This window comes from Somniosus microcephalus, chromosome 32 (assembly GCF_052327205.1).
Source record: "Somniosus microcephalus isolate GS21.2 chromosome 32, FLI_Smic_1.0, whole genome shotgun sequence".
NCBI lineage: Eukaryota > Metazoa > Chordata > Chondrichthyes > Squaliformes > Somniosidae > Somniosus > Somniosus microcephalus.
This window is the reverse complement of record NC_141018.1, coordinates 35,635,433-35,651,112: the sequence shown is the minus strand read 5'-3', so window position 1 is coordinate 35,651,112 and position 15,680 is coordinate 35,635,433. Positions and strand designations below refer to the sequence as shown.

The 15,680-nt window shown below is 54.8% G+C and overlaps 1 protein-coding gene across 1 annotated transcript in view; it reads left to right on the top strand.

Moving 5' to 3' along the window:
- LOC147097417 (stereocilin) overlaps positions 1–15,680 on the top strand; it is a 74,240-nt gene that overhangs the window by 17,882 nt on the left and 40,678 nt on the right. The window contains exons 6-13 of the mRNA XM_085972027.1: positions 1,195–1,305; positions 1,872–2,038; positions 3,614–3,800; positions 5,430–5,545; positions 7,032–7,164; positions 8,348–8,530; positions 10,929–10,967; positions 13,044–13,211. Coding sequence (XP_085828153.1) covers positions 1,195–1,305; positions 1,872–2,038; positions 3,614–3,800; positions 5,430–5,545; positions 7,032–7,164; positions 8,348–8,530; positions 10,929–10,967; positions 13,044–13,211 — 1,104 coding nt within the window. The remainder of the gene's footprint in view (positions 1–1,194; positions 1,306–1,871; positions 2,039–3,613; positions 3,801–5,429; positions 5,546–7,031; positions 7,165–8,347; positions 8,531–10,928; positions 10,968–13,043; positions 13,212–15,680) is intronic.

Genomic DNA, 15,680 nt, shown 5'->3' with positions numbered 1-15,680 from the left:
CCATTTTTTCTGGATGGTGTGTGTTGTAGGATATTCAGCCATGAGGTTCTCACAGTTGAGCCTGATGCTGTCTTAACCTGACATGCACACACTTTCCAGCAGGGGGAGCATTGGCCATTGATATCCCCCCTTTCCCCGGCCCAGAGGTGCTGACGCAAGTTACAATGCCTCTCCCACTCCCATCACCGGCCTATTTAATCTTGAGGGCACTTGCCTTGATTTGGGGGGGGGGTCGAGAGTCACATGGCACTATAAGCCAGCTGAGATCCACAAAGAAAGCAAGACTTGCATTTCTATAGCGCCTTTCACGACCACCAGATGTCCAAAGCGCTTTACAGCCAATGAAGTGTGGTCACTGTTGTAATGTGGGAAACGCAGCAGCCAATTTGCGCACAGCAACAGCAATGTGATAATGACCAGATAATCTGTTTGTGATGTTGATTGAGGGATGAATATTGGCCACAGGGAGAAACGCCCCTGTTCTTCTTTGAATAATGACATGTGATCTTTTACATCCACCTGACAGCGCAGACGGGGCTTCGGTTTAACATCTCATCTGAAAGACAGCACCTCCGACAGTGCAGCACTCCCTCAGCACTGCACTTGGAGTGTCAGCCTAGTTTTGAGCTCAAGTCTCCGGAGTGGGACTTGAACCCACAACCTTCTGACTCAAAGGCAAGAGTGCTGCCCACTGAGCCACGGCTGACACAGGTGAAGGATGTTTTCCCCCTGGCTGGAGAGTCTAGAACCAGGGGTCACAGTCTCAGGATAAGGGGTCGGCCATTTAGGACTGAGATGAGGAGGAATTTCTTCACTCAGAAAGTGGTGAATCTTTGGAATTCTCTGCCCCAGAGGGCTGTGGAGGCTCAGTCGTTGAGTATATTCAAGACAGAGCGATAGATTTTTGGATACTAAGGGAATCAGGGGATATGGGGATCGGGCGGGAAAGTGGAGTTGAGGTCGAAGATCAGCCATGATTGTATTGAATGGCGGAGCAGGCTCGAGGGGCCGTATGGCCGACTCCTGCTCCTATTTCTTATGTTCTTATGAAGGGGAGGGAGGGCACGAACCGCCTGCAGGCCGTACTGAATGCCCTGCAGTGTAGAGAATGGGAATGAAGTGTGAGGATGCAATTATTCAAACGCCAATTACAATAACAGTCTCGTCTCTTGGTCTTTCTGTTTCTGTTCCCAGGAATACCTGCAGATGCCCCAGGAGAATTTCCGGAAGCTTCTTATGTCAGCCGAAAGTGACACCGTCAAGAAACTGCTCTCGCACATGCATCGGACGTGGCGCCAACTCCAGGTGGGCACAGAGTGGGGCTGCGGTCAATCAGCTGGCATGGGCACACCCAGAGATAACCTGGAATAACCCCTGTGCTCGCTGACCTACACGGGCTCCCGGTCCGGCAATGCCTCGATTTTAAAATTCTCATCCTTGTCTTCAAATCCCTCCATGGCCCTCGCCTCCCTCCCTATCTCTGTAATCTCCTCCAGCCCCACAATCCCCCGAGATCTCTGCGCTCCTCTAATTCTGACCTCTTGAGCAACCCCGATTTCCATCGCTCCACCATTGGCGGCCGTGCCTTCAGCTGCCTGGGCCCCGAGCTCTGGAATTCCCTCCCTAAACCTCTCGACTTCTCTCTCTTCCCTTAAGACGCTCCTTTAATCCTCTTTGACCCAGCTTTTGGTCACCGGTCCCAATATCTCCTTATGTGGCTCGCTGTCTGATAATCGCTCCTGTGAAGCGCCGTGGGACGTTTTACTACGTTAACGGCGCTATATAAATACAAGCTGTTGTTCAGAGGCAGTTTTCTCTGTTGCCTCAATTAAAATTCTCAATGTTTTGATTTTTTCCTTTTTCCTTTTCAGGTTTCCCAGAGAGATGAACCCGCCCTGGAGACCCTCACAGCTGCCTTTCTGCACAAGTTTCCCCGAGTGACCCCTGACCTTTTCGTGGACCTTTCACAATTCATTCCTTTCATGACTGTTTCTGACATCCTGAGTTTCCCGGTGTCGCTCCTGCTGAATGACAGCGTGTGAGTTCATCAGCAAAAGGTGTGAAAAATCCATGCTCTGTTTGCTTTCCTTAATGGACCGAACACTGTCAGCGTCCCCCCCCCCCCCCCCGTGCTTGCTGGGAATCAGGCTGGTCCTGTCTCAGGGTGACACAATGTCAGTTTGGCTCAGTGGGCAGCACTCTCGCCTTCTGAGTCAGGAGGTCGTGGGTTCGCAGTCCCCACTCCAGAGACTTGAGCACCAAATCCAGGCTGACACTCCAGTGCAGTGCTGAGGGAGCGCCGCACTGTCGGAGGGGCAGTGCTGAGGGAGCGCCGCACTGTCGGAGGGGCAGTACTGAGGGAGCGCTGCACTGTCGGAGGGGCAGTGCTGAGGGAGCGCCGCACTGTCGGAGGGGCAGTACTGAGGGAGCGCCGCACTGTCGGAGGGGGCAGTACTGAGGGAGCGCCGCACTGTCGGAGGGGCAGTACTGAGGGAGCGCCGCACCGTCGGAGGGACAGTACTGAGGGAGCGCCACACTGTCGGAGGGGGCAGTACTGAGGGAGCGCCGCACTGTCGGAGGGGCAGTACTGAGGGAGCGCCGCACCATCGGAGGGACAGTACTGAGGCACCGTCTGCCCTCTCGGGTGGATGTAAAAGATCACTTGGCACTATTTTGAAGAAGTGCCAGGGAGTTCTCTGTGATGTCCTGGCCAAGATTTATTCAACAGCCAACATCATTATCTCATTGCTGTTTGTGGGAGCTTGCTGTGCACAAATTGGCTGCCGCGTTTCCTACATTACAACAGCGACTACACTTCAAGAAGCATTTCATTGACTGTAAAGCGCTTTGGGATGTCCTGAGGTCGCGAAAGGCACTATAGAAATGCAAATTCTTTTGTCCTTGTAGGACAGGGTGCCCTGAGCAATGAAGCTTTCCACTGTTTCACCCAAAGTCCTAGTGCTCCTGCCCACCCAAGGCCATGGCGAGTTGCCCCACCTGAAGCCCACTCCACACAGTGACTCCCCTCTCTCTCTCCTCTGCCACAGGCTCAAGCGGGGAGGGGAGCAGGGTGTTGGGGGATCCTTTGATGAAGCTTGGAGCAGGTGGGTAGGTCAGGGAAAGGCTCACCCCCTCCACTCCGAGTTGGTACCTTGCCCCATGGGCACTGCAGCCCGCACCAGCCCCTCACCCAGGTTTACCACTGCGCCGGCGACGGCTCCGTCAGGCCATGAGGCGGATTTCAAATTGGTCGCCAACCCAGTGATCTGAGTAGGGGCCCCTGTGTTTGGGTTTGAGAGGGGGGGTGGAGTTGGGGGGGGGGGGGGGGGGGGGGCAAAAACCAGATGGGGTTCGCGCTCCAGATTGCCGTCCAGCGCCTCCTGCTGGAAGGTGCGGTTGTGGGCAACCATGTGACAAGAGTGGCCATCCATGGTTGGCTAATCCGCCATGGAGAATGGCCACCTGGGTCTGGAGGGCTCCGTCCTCCTGAGAAACGACCCCAGCAAGAGGGGAATCAAGGAGCAGGGTGGGGCTCCCTCGTAGCGAGGCATTGGGGCCAAAGATCTACCCCCCCCCGCCCCCCCCACACTGACTGGTATTTTATTCCTTGCAGTTTGGCGGCCATCAGGGACCACAGCTCCAACATGAAATCCAGCCAGAAGAAAGCCTTTGCCAGGAGACTTCTCAACGGCAACGCCTTTGGGGACGTGGCGTCCTGGCCCCCGTCCTTCCTGAAATCCGTGCAGCCGCTGGTGCCGTATTTACCCATTTGCCACTTTCAGCAGCTGACCACCAAGCAGGTGAGGAGGGGGGAGGGGATCTACGCGGCACCCTGATCAATCTCAGCTGCGCTGATCGACCCGGCAGTGCGCTCCCCCCCGCCCCCCGCAAGGATTCGCCTTGGCGGTGTTCCAGTTGGTCTGGTGCCCAGGTCTTTTATCTTCCCGTTCCTGAAATTGCCTCTCCAACGCCTCACCCAAGCGGCTACTCCTCTTGTACAAGTCTAGGCGGCGAGTGTCGGCAGGCTATTTGACCACGGGGTGCAGCCCCGTCCTCGCGCACACTTTCCAGCAGCAGAGTCACTGGATGGCAACCAGGATTGGGAACTCGGCCCCGACCCCGCGGCCAATTGTCGCACCCCCCGCTTCCCCCCCTCCCCCACCTTCCCCTCTCCCCTCCTCCCCCTCCCCCTCCCTCCTCCCTCCTCACCCCTTCCTCGCCCCCTCCCCTTCCCCCTTCTCCCCCGGCTCCTTGCCCCCCCTCACCCCCTCCCCCTCCCCCCACCTCCCCCTCCCCCCATCTCCCCTCCTCCCCCCATCTCCCCATCTCCCTCCTCCCCCCTCCTCCCCTCCTCCCCTCCTCACTCCCTCCTCCCTCCTCCCCCCTCCCCCTCCCCTCCCAGCCTCCCCTCCCCCTCCTCCCCCAGCTCCTCGACCCCTCCTCACCCCCCTCCCCCTCCTCGCCCCCTCCCCCTCCTCCCCCCCTCCCCCTCCCCCTCCTCCCCCCCTCCTCCCCCCCCTCCTCCTCCCCCCCCTCCTCCTCCCCCCCCTCCTCCTCCCCCCCCTCCCCCCTCCCCCCCTCCCCCCCCCTCCCCCCTCCTCCCCCCTCCTCCCCCCTCCTCCCCCTCCTCACCCCCTCCTCCCTCCTCCCCCCTCCCCCTCCCCCCTCCCCCTCCCTCCTCCCCCTCACCCCCCTCCCCCTCCCCCACCTCCCCCTCCCCCATCTCCCCTCCTCCCCCCATCTCCCCATCTCCCTCCTCCCCCCTCCTCACCCCCCTCCTCCCTCCTCCCCCTCCTCCCCTCCTCACTCCCTCCTCCCTCCTCCCCCCTCCCCCTCCCCTCCCAGCCTCCCCTCCCCCTCCTCCCCCAGCTCCTCGACCCCTCCTCACCCCCCTCCCCCCTCCCCCTCCCCCTCCTCCCCCCCTCCTCCCCCCCCCTCCCCCCCCCTCCCCCCTCCCCCCCTCCTCCCCCCCTCCCCCCCTCCCCCCCTCCCCCCCCCTCCTCCCCCCTCCCCCTCCCTCCTCCCCCTGCCCCCCTCCTCCCCCCTCCCCTCCCCCCCCTCGCCCCCCTCCCTCCTCCCCCTGCCCTCCTCCCCCCTCCCCCCCCCCCTCCCCCTCCCCCTCCTCCTCCCCCTCCTCCTCCTCCTCCTCCTCCTCCTCCCCCTCCCAGGTTCCCATAGCTGATCGGTATCAGGCGACCCTGCTGGAAAGTGCGCGTAGATATTAGATTCAGGTGTGATACCCTCCACAGTCAAAGAGCCTATCGAGACGCACGGGCTGGTTTCACACCTGAAGAATGGCCACTTGGATAAGGCAGTAGTCGCCACCACACCCCAGATAAAGTCAGCACCTTCGAGAGAGGAGGAGCGGGGCGAAGAGACGAACCTATCCAGGTCTAGGTTTTCACAACAATCCCTCTTCTCCGTTCCAGCTGATTTCAGTGATCGATCTGCTCGGAAACAGCAGCCTGGATCCATCCCGGGGCAGACACGTGATTCGCACCATCTTGAACTCCAATAGGAGCCTGACCACGGGCGAGATCGAAAGGTAATGGTTCCTGGGAGCAAAGTCTCTACTGTACTTGTCATTGAGCCACGACTTGATCTTCCTCTAAACTCTTGTTGACATTCGTGGCTACAATGGCCTCTTGTGTTCCTTTATGGTCCTCCCTTTCTCTCCTTAAGACCCCGACAGACAATGGGACACCGTTTCACCAGCTGCGCTCCAGCATTTCATCCAGGTTCTTTATGCGTGAACAGTTGAGGGGTGGTAGACTATTCACCCATGGTGGGCATCACCACGCAGCCCAGCCCTGCCATGCCTTTGTTACCTCCAGACTCCGACTATTCCATCGCACTCCTGGCCGGCCTCCCACATTCCACCCGACGTAAACTTGAGCTCATCCAAAACCCTGCTGCCCCGTGTCCTAACTCACGCCCCGTGTCCTAACTCACACCCAGTCCCGTTCACCCATCACCCCCTGTGCTCACTGCCCCATGTCCTAACTCACACCCAGTCCCGTTCGCCCATCACCCCGTGCTCACTGCCCCGTGTCCTAACTCACACCCAGTCCCGTTCACCCAGCACCCCCTGTGCTCACTGCCCCGTGTCCTAACTCACACCAAGTCCCGTTCGCCCATCACCCCCTGTGCTCACTGCCCCGTGTCCTAACTCACACCAAGTCCCGTTCGCCCATCACCCCCTGTGCTCACTGCCCCGTGTCCTAACTCACACCAAGTCCCGTTCGCCCATCACCCCCTGTGCTCACTGCCCCGTGTCCTAACTCACACCCAGTCCCGTTCACCCATCACCCACTGTGCTCACTGCCCCGTGTCCTAACTCACACCCAGTCCCGTTCACCCATCACCCCCTGTGCTCACTGCCCCGTGTCCTAACTCGCACCCAGTCCCGTTCACCCATCACCCCCTGTGCTCACTGACCTACATTGGCTCCCGGTCCGGCAACGCTCGATTTCAAAATTCTCATCCTTGTTTTCAAATCCTTCCATGGCCTCGCCCTCTGTAATCTCCATCAGCCCCACAACCCTCCTTGCTACATTTTACTGCGTTAAAGGCGCTATATAAATGCAAGTTGTTGTTGTTGTCATCACCTTCACCCAAGAGGTGGTGTGGGTGCAGTGGGTGGTGTGGGTGGTGTGGGTGTAGTGGGTGGTGTGGGTGCAGTGGGTGGTGTGGGTGGTGTGGGTGGTGTGGGTGCAGTGGGTGGTGTGGGTGCAGTGGGTGGTGTGGGTGCAGTGGGTGCAGTGGGTGGTGTGGGTGGTGTGGGTGCAGTGGGTGGTGTGGGTGGTGTGGGTGCTGTGGGTGGTGTGGGTGCAGTGGGTGCCGGTTTGTGAATAGGGTGGGGTTTGGCCGCCAATCCCCGACCCGTGGTCACAAACTCCCACTGCTGTCCTGCGGGGGACGGAGGGGCCTCCCCGGAGCCTGTCCTCCAGCAGGAAGCACCTTCAGGAGAGGAGAGATCATGGAATCCAAGCGGGAAAGGTCACTCTGTCCATTTTCCACTTCTTTTCCAGGCTCGGTTGGTTAATTTGTTTCGCGAGCCAAGAAGACCTGCGATTTTTGCTCGCTGCCCAGTCTCACTCCGGCGCGGTCTCCTCCGCGCTTTTGGATTGCATCAACGACGGGACCATTGACACCAACGGAGGGGTGAGTTGACCAGTAAACCCATTGATTGGCAGCTCCGAGATTGCGATGCTTTGTTCCTGACTGGGGCGGTGTCTTTATTGAGAACACTGGGTCAATGCGATCGCCTGGACTGGTTTCGTACGTCTGAGGGGGTCGGAGAGGAATTTCTAGAGTATTTTTTGCCTTATTGGCCTTGAGCTTTTCTCTTTTGTTGCCTCCTTCAGGAGATTACATGCTGGCGGGGTTGGGGGGGGCGGAAGGGGGTATAGGAGTTGTCTAGTCATGATGCTCCGACCATTGTGAGGTGTGGGCAGGCTTGATCGACCTGCTCGTCTTTTCCTGCCTGTTATTTTTATATGTTGGTAAGTTTTAAGCACATTTTGAGGTCAGTAGCAACATAAGCCACTCAAAGATCAGGTTTATAGTCAGGGGGAAACAGTCCTTCACATTGTTCCTTGCTTCAAAACACAACCTTGAGAGAAACTATTTCCTCTGGTGGGGGGGGAGAGTCCAGAACAAGGGGGCGTGACCTTCAAATTAGAGCCAGGCCGTTCAGGGGTGATGTCAGGAAGCACTTCTTCACACAAAGGGTGGTGGAAATCTGGAACTCTCTCCCCCCAAAAAGCCGTGAGACCTGGGAGTCAATTGAAAATTTCAAAACTGAGATAGATTTTTGTTCAGCAAGGGTTACGGAACCAATGGAGTTTGGATACAGATCAGCCCCGATCTAACTGAATGGTAGAACAGGCCCGAGGGGCTGGATGGCCTCCTCCTGTTCCAAGGCTCCTCTCGGGAGCTCCCTGCATGATGTCAATGGATCCCTCTCTGATTCCCACACCAGTTGCCCACATGACCTCCCCGTGACGCAGACTATTTACATTGTGAAAACTCTCGGAGTTGTCGAGCAGAGGGGAGAGAGAATCTTAAAGAGACCTTGGAAATTAAAATTTGTTAAAACCACTTGTGTGTCCTTTGTGGAGATGCATTAATAAAGGCGCTGCCTAAACACGTTGGATCTTCTGCTTCTCTGCACTCATTGTTGGACTAACGTAGGAGCTTACCTGCTAGTTTGTCGGACTAACGTAGGAGCTTACCTGCTAGTGTGGCGGGGAAGTCCATGGTAGAAGCATCAGACTCCGCGTGGAGTGGGACTGATGGGCGGAATGGCCTTTTAACGCTCTGTTCTTCTGTATTTTGTGATTAGGTTGCACATCTCCTGGCGGCCCACCTCAGGAGACAGAACGCGAGTGCCTTGACGCACCAGAACCTGGTGGCCCTGGGCGGGCTCCTGCCAGCGCTTGGTGTAAACTTTCTGCTGGACTTGCCAGCTCACCAAAGGTTAATAGTCATCTCTGGGCTCAGCTCAGTGCCCTTTTCCACTGCCCAGGTGAGTTTCTTCGCTGTGTGCTTTGGAGGTGTGGACAGTGTGCGCACCAGAGAAGGCTGGCAGGACTTGGAAAAGAGGGAAGGGAGGGAGGGAAGGGAAGGGAGGAATTATTTACAATGAAGTACTTTTTGAAGTGTAGTCACTGTTGTAAGAGTGGGATATCTCTGTCCTCGGCCTCTTACACTGTTCCAATGAAGCTCAACGTAAGCTCGAGGAACAGCACCGCATCTTTCGATTAGGCACTTTACAGCCTTCCGGAATCAACATCGAGTTCAACAATTTCAAACCATAACCTCGGCCCCCATGTTTTCTTTTTCTCTCACATGGCAGCTGTTGATCAACCTTTGGTGGCCGTACCTTCTGTTGCCTGGGCCCTAAGCTCTGGAATTCCCTCCCTAAACCTCTCCGACTTGCTACCTCTCTCCTCCTTTAAGACGCTCCTTAAAACCTGCCTCTTTGACCAAGTGCCCTAATTTATCCTTATGTGGCTCGGTGTCAAATTTGTTGTCTTAAAATACCCCTGTGCAGCGCCTTAGGACGTTTTACCATGTTAAAGGCGCTATATAAATACAGGTTGTTGTTGTTGTTGATGATGATTCTGCCAGTGCCATTTACACCTCATCTCGACTCATCTTTTGTTTCTTAACTTGTTCCATTACCATCTCCTTTTGTCTTTTAATCTCTCCTGCCTTCCGTCCTATCACAGACCTTCCCTTTTGTTCTTTCCTCCCCTCCCCCCCTCCCTGCCCCTGCACTCGCTTAAAAACCTGTTCCATCTCCGGCTTTTTCCAGTTCTGACGAAGGGTCATCGACCTGAAGAAGGGTCAAACCCGAAACGTCAACTCAAATTTCTCTCCACGGATGTTGCCTGACCTGCTGAGTTTTTCCAGCATTTTCTGTTGTTATTTCGGATTTCCAACATCTGCAGTATTTTGCTATCGACCTGAAACGTTAACTCTGTTTCTCTCTCCACGGATGCTGCCTGACCTGCTGAGTATTTCCAGCATTTTCTGTTGTTGTTTCAGATTTCCAGCATTCGCAGTAATTTGCTATTTTTTTTAGTAATGTTGATTGAGGGATAAATATTGGCCCCAGGACACCGGGGAGAACTCCCCTGCTCATCGTTGAACAGTTCCATTGGATCCTTTATGTCCATCTGAGAGAGAGCAGACGGAGCCTCGGTTTAACGTCTCTTTTGAAAGAAGTGCAGCGCTCCCTCAGCACTGCCCCTCCGACAGTGCTGCACTCCCTCAGCACTGCCCCTCCGACAGTGTGGCGCTCCCTCAGTACTGCCCCTCTAACAGTGCTGCACTCCCTCAGTACTGCCCCTCCGACAGTGTGGCGCTCCCTCAGTACTGCCCCTCTGACAGTGCTGCACTCCCTCAGTACTGCCCCTCCGACAGTGCGGCGCTCCCTCAGTACTGCCCCCCCGACAGTGCGGCGCTCCCTCAGTACTGCCCCCCCGACAGTGCGGCGCTCCCTCAGTACTGCCCCCCCGACAGTGCGGCGCTCCCTCAGTACTGCCCCCCCGACAGTGCGGCGCTCCCTCAGTACTGCCCCCCCCGACAGTGCGGCGCTCCCTCAGTACTGCCCCCCCGACAGTGCGGCGCTCCCTCAGTACTGCCCCCCCGACAGTGCGGCGCTCCCTCAGTACTGCCCCCCCGACAGTGCGGCGCTCCCTCAGTACTGCCCCCCCGACAGTGCGGCGCTCCCTCAGTACTGCCCCCCCGACAGTGCGGCGCTCCCTCAGTACTGCCCCCCCGACAGTGCGGCGCTCCCTCAGTACTGCCCCCCCGACAGTGCGGCGCTCCCTCAGTACTGCCCCCCCGACAGTGCGGCACTCCCTCAGTACTGCACTGGAACGTCAGCGTAGATTTTTGTGCTCAAGTCTCTGGAGTGGGACTTGAACCCACAACCTTCTGACTCCGAGGCCAGAGTGCTACCCACTGAGCCACGGCTGACACAGACCCCTTCCAATGGAGCGGTTGCTGAAGACACTGAATTATGGGGGGGGCTATCCCATAAAGGCTGCAAGGTTAGTCCCTAGTCCCTGCTCCTGATCACGATCCGGTGTTCCCTGCTGCCAAGTGTAAGCGTGTGGGCATGAGGAGACGATGAGATTGTGCCCAGATGTATTGCTGCCCAAGTGGTGTAACAGGCTGGCGTTAATTACTATCCAGGCTCACACACGGTCAGTGGTCACCTGGGGGCTGCTGTACCCGTGGAATGGGACCCGGGAAGAGTCGCCACCTTCAGGAGAGGAGAGGAAAGGCAAGAAGATAGGCAGCTAAATATGACAGAGAGACGCCTAAATACTGACTGAAAAAAGTAAAATAGTAATGGCCAGTTAGTAACGCAATTCTTAAAACATTTTTTTTTTGTTGCAAACTTTTCAAAGGCTCATCAACTTGTGACTGAGATTATCCAAGATATTAATGTAAGTATCTATATCGCTTTTCTATTTTAACTTTTATATTTTTGTGCAAATTTTGTTCTCATCTGGGGAGGGATATGTGTGAGTGTGTAGGAATAGAACACTTTCTATATTGCTGTCAGCATCAAACACTCCCAGGGCAGGTACAGCACGGGGTTAGATACAGAGTAAAGCTCCCTCTACACTGTCCCATCAAACACTCCCAGGGCAGGTACAGCAGGGGTTAGATACAGAGTAAAGCTCCCTCTACACTGTCCCATCAAACACTCCCAGGGCAGGTACAGCGCAGGTTAGATACAGAGTAAAGCTCCCTCTACACTGTCCCATCAAACACTCCCAGGGCAGGTACAGCGCAGGTTAGATACAGAGTAAAGCTCCCTCTACACTGTCCCATCAAACACTCCCAGGGCAGGTACAGCACGGGTTAGATACAGAGTAAAGCTCCCTCTACACTGTCCCATCAAACACTCCCAGGGCAGGTACAGCACGGGTTAGATACAGAGTAAAGCTCCCTCTACACTGTCCCATCAAACACTCCCAGGGCAGGGACAGCACGGGTTAGATACAGAGTAAAGCTCCCTCTACACTGTCCCATCAAACACTCCCAGGGCAGGTACAGCAGGGGTTAGATACAGAGTAAAGCTCCCTCTACACTGTCCCATCAAACACTCCCAGGGCAGGTACAGCGCAGGTTAGATACAGAGTAAAGCTCCCTCTACACTGTCCCATCAAACACTCCCAGGGCAGGTACAGCGCAGGTTAGATACAGAGTAAAGCTCCCTCTACACTGTCCCATCAAACACTCCCAGGGCAGGTACAGCACGGGTTAGATACAGAGTAAAGCTCCCTCTACACTGTCCCATCAAACACTCCCAGGGCAGGTACAGCACGGGTTAGATACAGAGTAAAGCTCCCTCTACACTGTCCCATCAAACACTCCCAGGACAGGTACAGCACGGGTTAGATGCAGAGTAAAGCTCCCTCTACACTGTCCCATCAAACACTCCCAGGGCAGGTACAGCACGGGTTAGATGCAGAGTAAAGGTTCCTCTACACTGTCCCATCAAACACTCGCAGGGCAGGTACAGCACGGGTTAGATACAGAGTAAAGCTCCCTCTACACTGTCCCATCAAACACTCGCAGGGCAGGTACAGCACGGGTTAGATACAGAGTAAAGCTCCCTCTACACTGTCCCATCAAACACTCCCAGGGCAGGTACAGCACGGGTTAGATACAGAGTAAAGCTCCCTCTACACTGTCCCATCAAACACTCCCAGGGCAGGTACAGCACGGGTTAGATACAGAGTAAAGCTCCCTCTACACTGTCCCATCAAACACTCCCAGGGCAGGTACAGCACGGGTTAGATACAGAGTAAAGCTCCCTCTACACTGTCCCATCAAACACTCCCAGGGCAGGTACAGCACGGGTTAGATACAGAGTAAAGCTCCCTCTACACTGTCCCATCAAACACTCCCAGGGCAGGTAGAGCATGGGTTAGATACAGAGTAAAGCTCCCTCAGCCAATGAAGTACTTTTTGAAGTGTAGTCACTGTTGTAATGTAGGAAACGCAGCTGCCAATTTACACACAGCAAGCTCCCACAAACAGCAATGTGATAATGACCAGATAATCTGTTTTTTAGTGATGTTGATTGAGGGATAAATATTGGCCCAGGACACCGGGGAGAACTCCCCTGCTCTTCTTTGAAATATTGGCCATGGGATCTTTTGCATCTACCTGAGAGAGCAGACGGGGCCTCGGTTTAACGCCTCATCCGAAAGACGGCACCTCTGACAGTGCGGCACTCCCTCAGCACTCCACTGGGAGTGTCAGCCTGGAATTTTGTGCTCAAGTCTCTGGAGTGTGGCTCGAACCCACGACCTTCTGACTCAGAGGCAGAGAGTGCTACCCCACTGAGCCACGGCAGACACTTAAAAATGGAGATATAAGAATTTATATGGAAAAGTCATCACCAAACTATGACCAAAACACGGTGACGGGTAGTGTGTGTAAACCTAATACTTTTCATCTATTAATGTTTATTTAAACAATATTTGCCTCCTTGTGAATATTTCTAGGTAACTGCGGAGATCATTTGCCGCCTTGGTCACCTTCTGCCTGGCTTCAGTCCCTCGGCCCTGAGGAGTGTCCGCGCCTCTGTTGTAGCCCGTGCGTGTCCCTGTTTCACCCCATTCCTGTCCCAGCTCACCTCGACCCAGAAGGCCGTGGTACTGGAAGCTCTCCGGGTAAGGCTGGCACAAGTTTGCTTTATCTCCATGTTTGGTTCAAAGTTTGTCTTTGTTTGCTCGTCGAGGTGAGGGAGTCGGGTGTTAGTGACTGAGGCATTTCCACTCTCCCATCTATTGATGGGAAACCATGTGTACCATCGACAAGATGCACTGCACCAACTCGCCAAGGTTTCTTCGGCAGCACCTCCCAAACCCGCGACCTCTACCACCTGGGACAAGGGCAGCAGGTGCATGGGAATACCGCCACCATCCAAGTTCCCCTCCAGGTCACACACCATCCTGACTTGGAAATATATCGGCCGTTCCTTCATCGTCGCTGGGTCAAAATCCTGGAACTCCCTCCCTAACAGCACTGTGGGAGCACCTTCGCCACACGGACTGCAGCGGTTCAAGGCGGCGGCTCACCACCACCTTCTCAAGGGCAACTAAGGGATGGGCAATAAATGCTGGCCTTGCCAGCGACACCCACATCCCAGGAAGGAATAAAAAAAATATTGACCATTCTTCGGCAACAGATGCAGTGGGTCTTGTCTCGTGTGGAGAGATCTCTACGTTGTCTGAGTCAACATCTCCAACTGTGTATCCCAGCGTGTAGCATCGGTCCTCCGACCCTGGATTACTCCTCGTACATTCCCTCCGACCCTGGAATACTCCTCGCCCCCTCCCTCCGACCCTGGAATACTCCTCGTACCCTCCCTCTGACCCTGGATTACTCCTCGTCCCCTCCCTCCGACCCTGGAATACTCCTCGTACATTCCCTCCGACCCTGGATTACTCCTCGTCCCCTCCCTCCGACCCTGGAATACTCCTCGTACCCTCCCTCCGACCCTGGAATACTCCTCGTCCCCTCCCTCCGACCCTGGAATACTCCTCGTACCCTCCCTCCGACCCTGGATTACTTTGCCCTCTGACCCGGGATGATTGCTCATCCCCTGCTATAATTGTTGAGTATTTCAGTTCCATATTTCAAATATGTGCTACTCACAAGATAGTTGAACTAGTTGCAATGGATTTTACATTAACCTGCAACAGAATAAGCTTGTGTATTCCTGAGCACCACAATATGGTTCATGTGTACTGCATCACTTTCTGTGGCTGGATTCAACGAGAGTCGTAGAATTTGAAAGGACAGTTTCTGACATAATGTGCAAGATGGTGTTTGTATTCAGTCTTTCTTTTGCTCTGTACCTGTTTGTCTGGATCTCTGTCTCTCTGTCTCGCTCTCTCTGTCTCGCTCTCTCTGTCTCTCTCTGTGTCTCGCTCTCTCTCTCTCTCCCTCTGTGTCTCGCTCTCTCTCTCTCTGTGTCTCTCTCTCTCTCTGTGTCTCTCTCTCTCTCTGTGTCTCTCTCTCTCTCTGTGTCTCTCTCTCTCTCTCTGTCTGTCTCTCTCTCTCAGTCGCTCTCTCTCTCTCTCTCTCTCTCTCTGTGTCAGGTGATGTAGTTTAAAAGCAACAACTTTTATTCACAAAGGTAGTTTCATCAAAGCCACATAAGCGAACTGTTCTTTTTACAGTGAGGACCAAAAATCCAGAGTTTAAGAACAGATTGAAATAAGCCAAACAGCTACACAACAGTAATTAGTGTTACCAGAGAAGACTTGCTTCTATACCATGTCTAAATTCAGGATTTTTATCCAGAACTCCCCATCTTACTTTTGTACAGGGCCTTGGTGAGACCACTCCTGGAGTACTGGGCACAGTTTTGGTCTCCTTATCTGAGGAAGGATATACTTGCCTTGGAGGCGGTGCAATGAAGGTTCACTAGATTGATCCCTGGGATGCGAGGGTTGTCCTATGAGGAGAGAGTGAATAGACTGGGCCGATACTCTCTGGAGTTTAGAAGAATGAGAGGTGATCTCATTGAAACATGTAAGATTCTGAGGGGGATTGACAGGGTAGATGCTGAGAGGTTGTTTCCCCCTGGCTGGAGAGTCTAGAACCAGGGGGCACAGTCTCAGGATAAGGGGTCGGCCATTTAAGACTGAGATGAGGAGGAATTTCTTCACTCGGAGGGTTGTGAATCAGAATCAGAATGGTTACAGCACAGAAGGAGGCCATTCGGCCCATCAAGCCTGTGCCGGCTCTCTGCAAGAGCACTTCAGCTAGTCCCACTCCCCCGCCCTTTCCCTGTAGTCCTGAAAATCCTTTTTCCTTCAGGTACTTATCCAATTCCCTTTTGAAAGCCACGATTGAGTCTGCCTCCACTTGAGAATCTTTGGAATTCTCTACCCCAGAGGGCTGTGGATACTCAGTCATTGAGTATATTCAAGGCTGAGATCGATAGATTTTTGGGCTCTAGGGGAATCAAGGGATATGGGGATCGGGCGGGAAAGTGGAGTTGATGTCGAAGATCAGCCATGATCTTATTGAATGGCGGATCAGGCTCGAGGGGCCGAATGGCCGACTCCTGCTCTTATTTCTTATGTTCTTACTTTGATAATGACACAGGACTCCCAGGAATTCCCTCT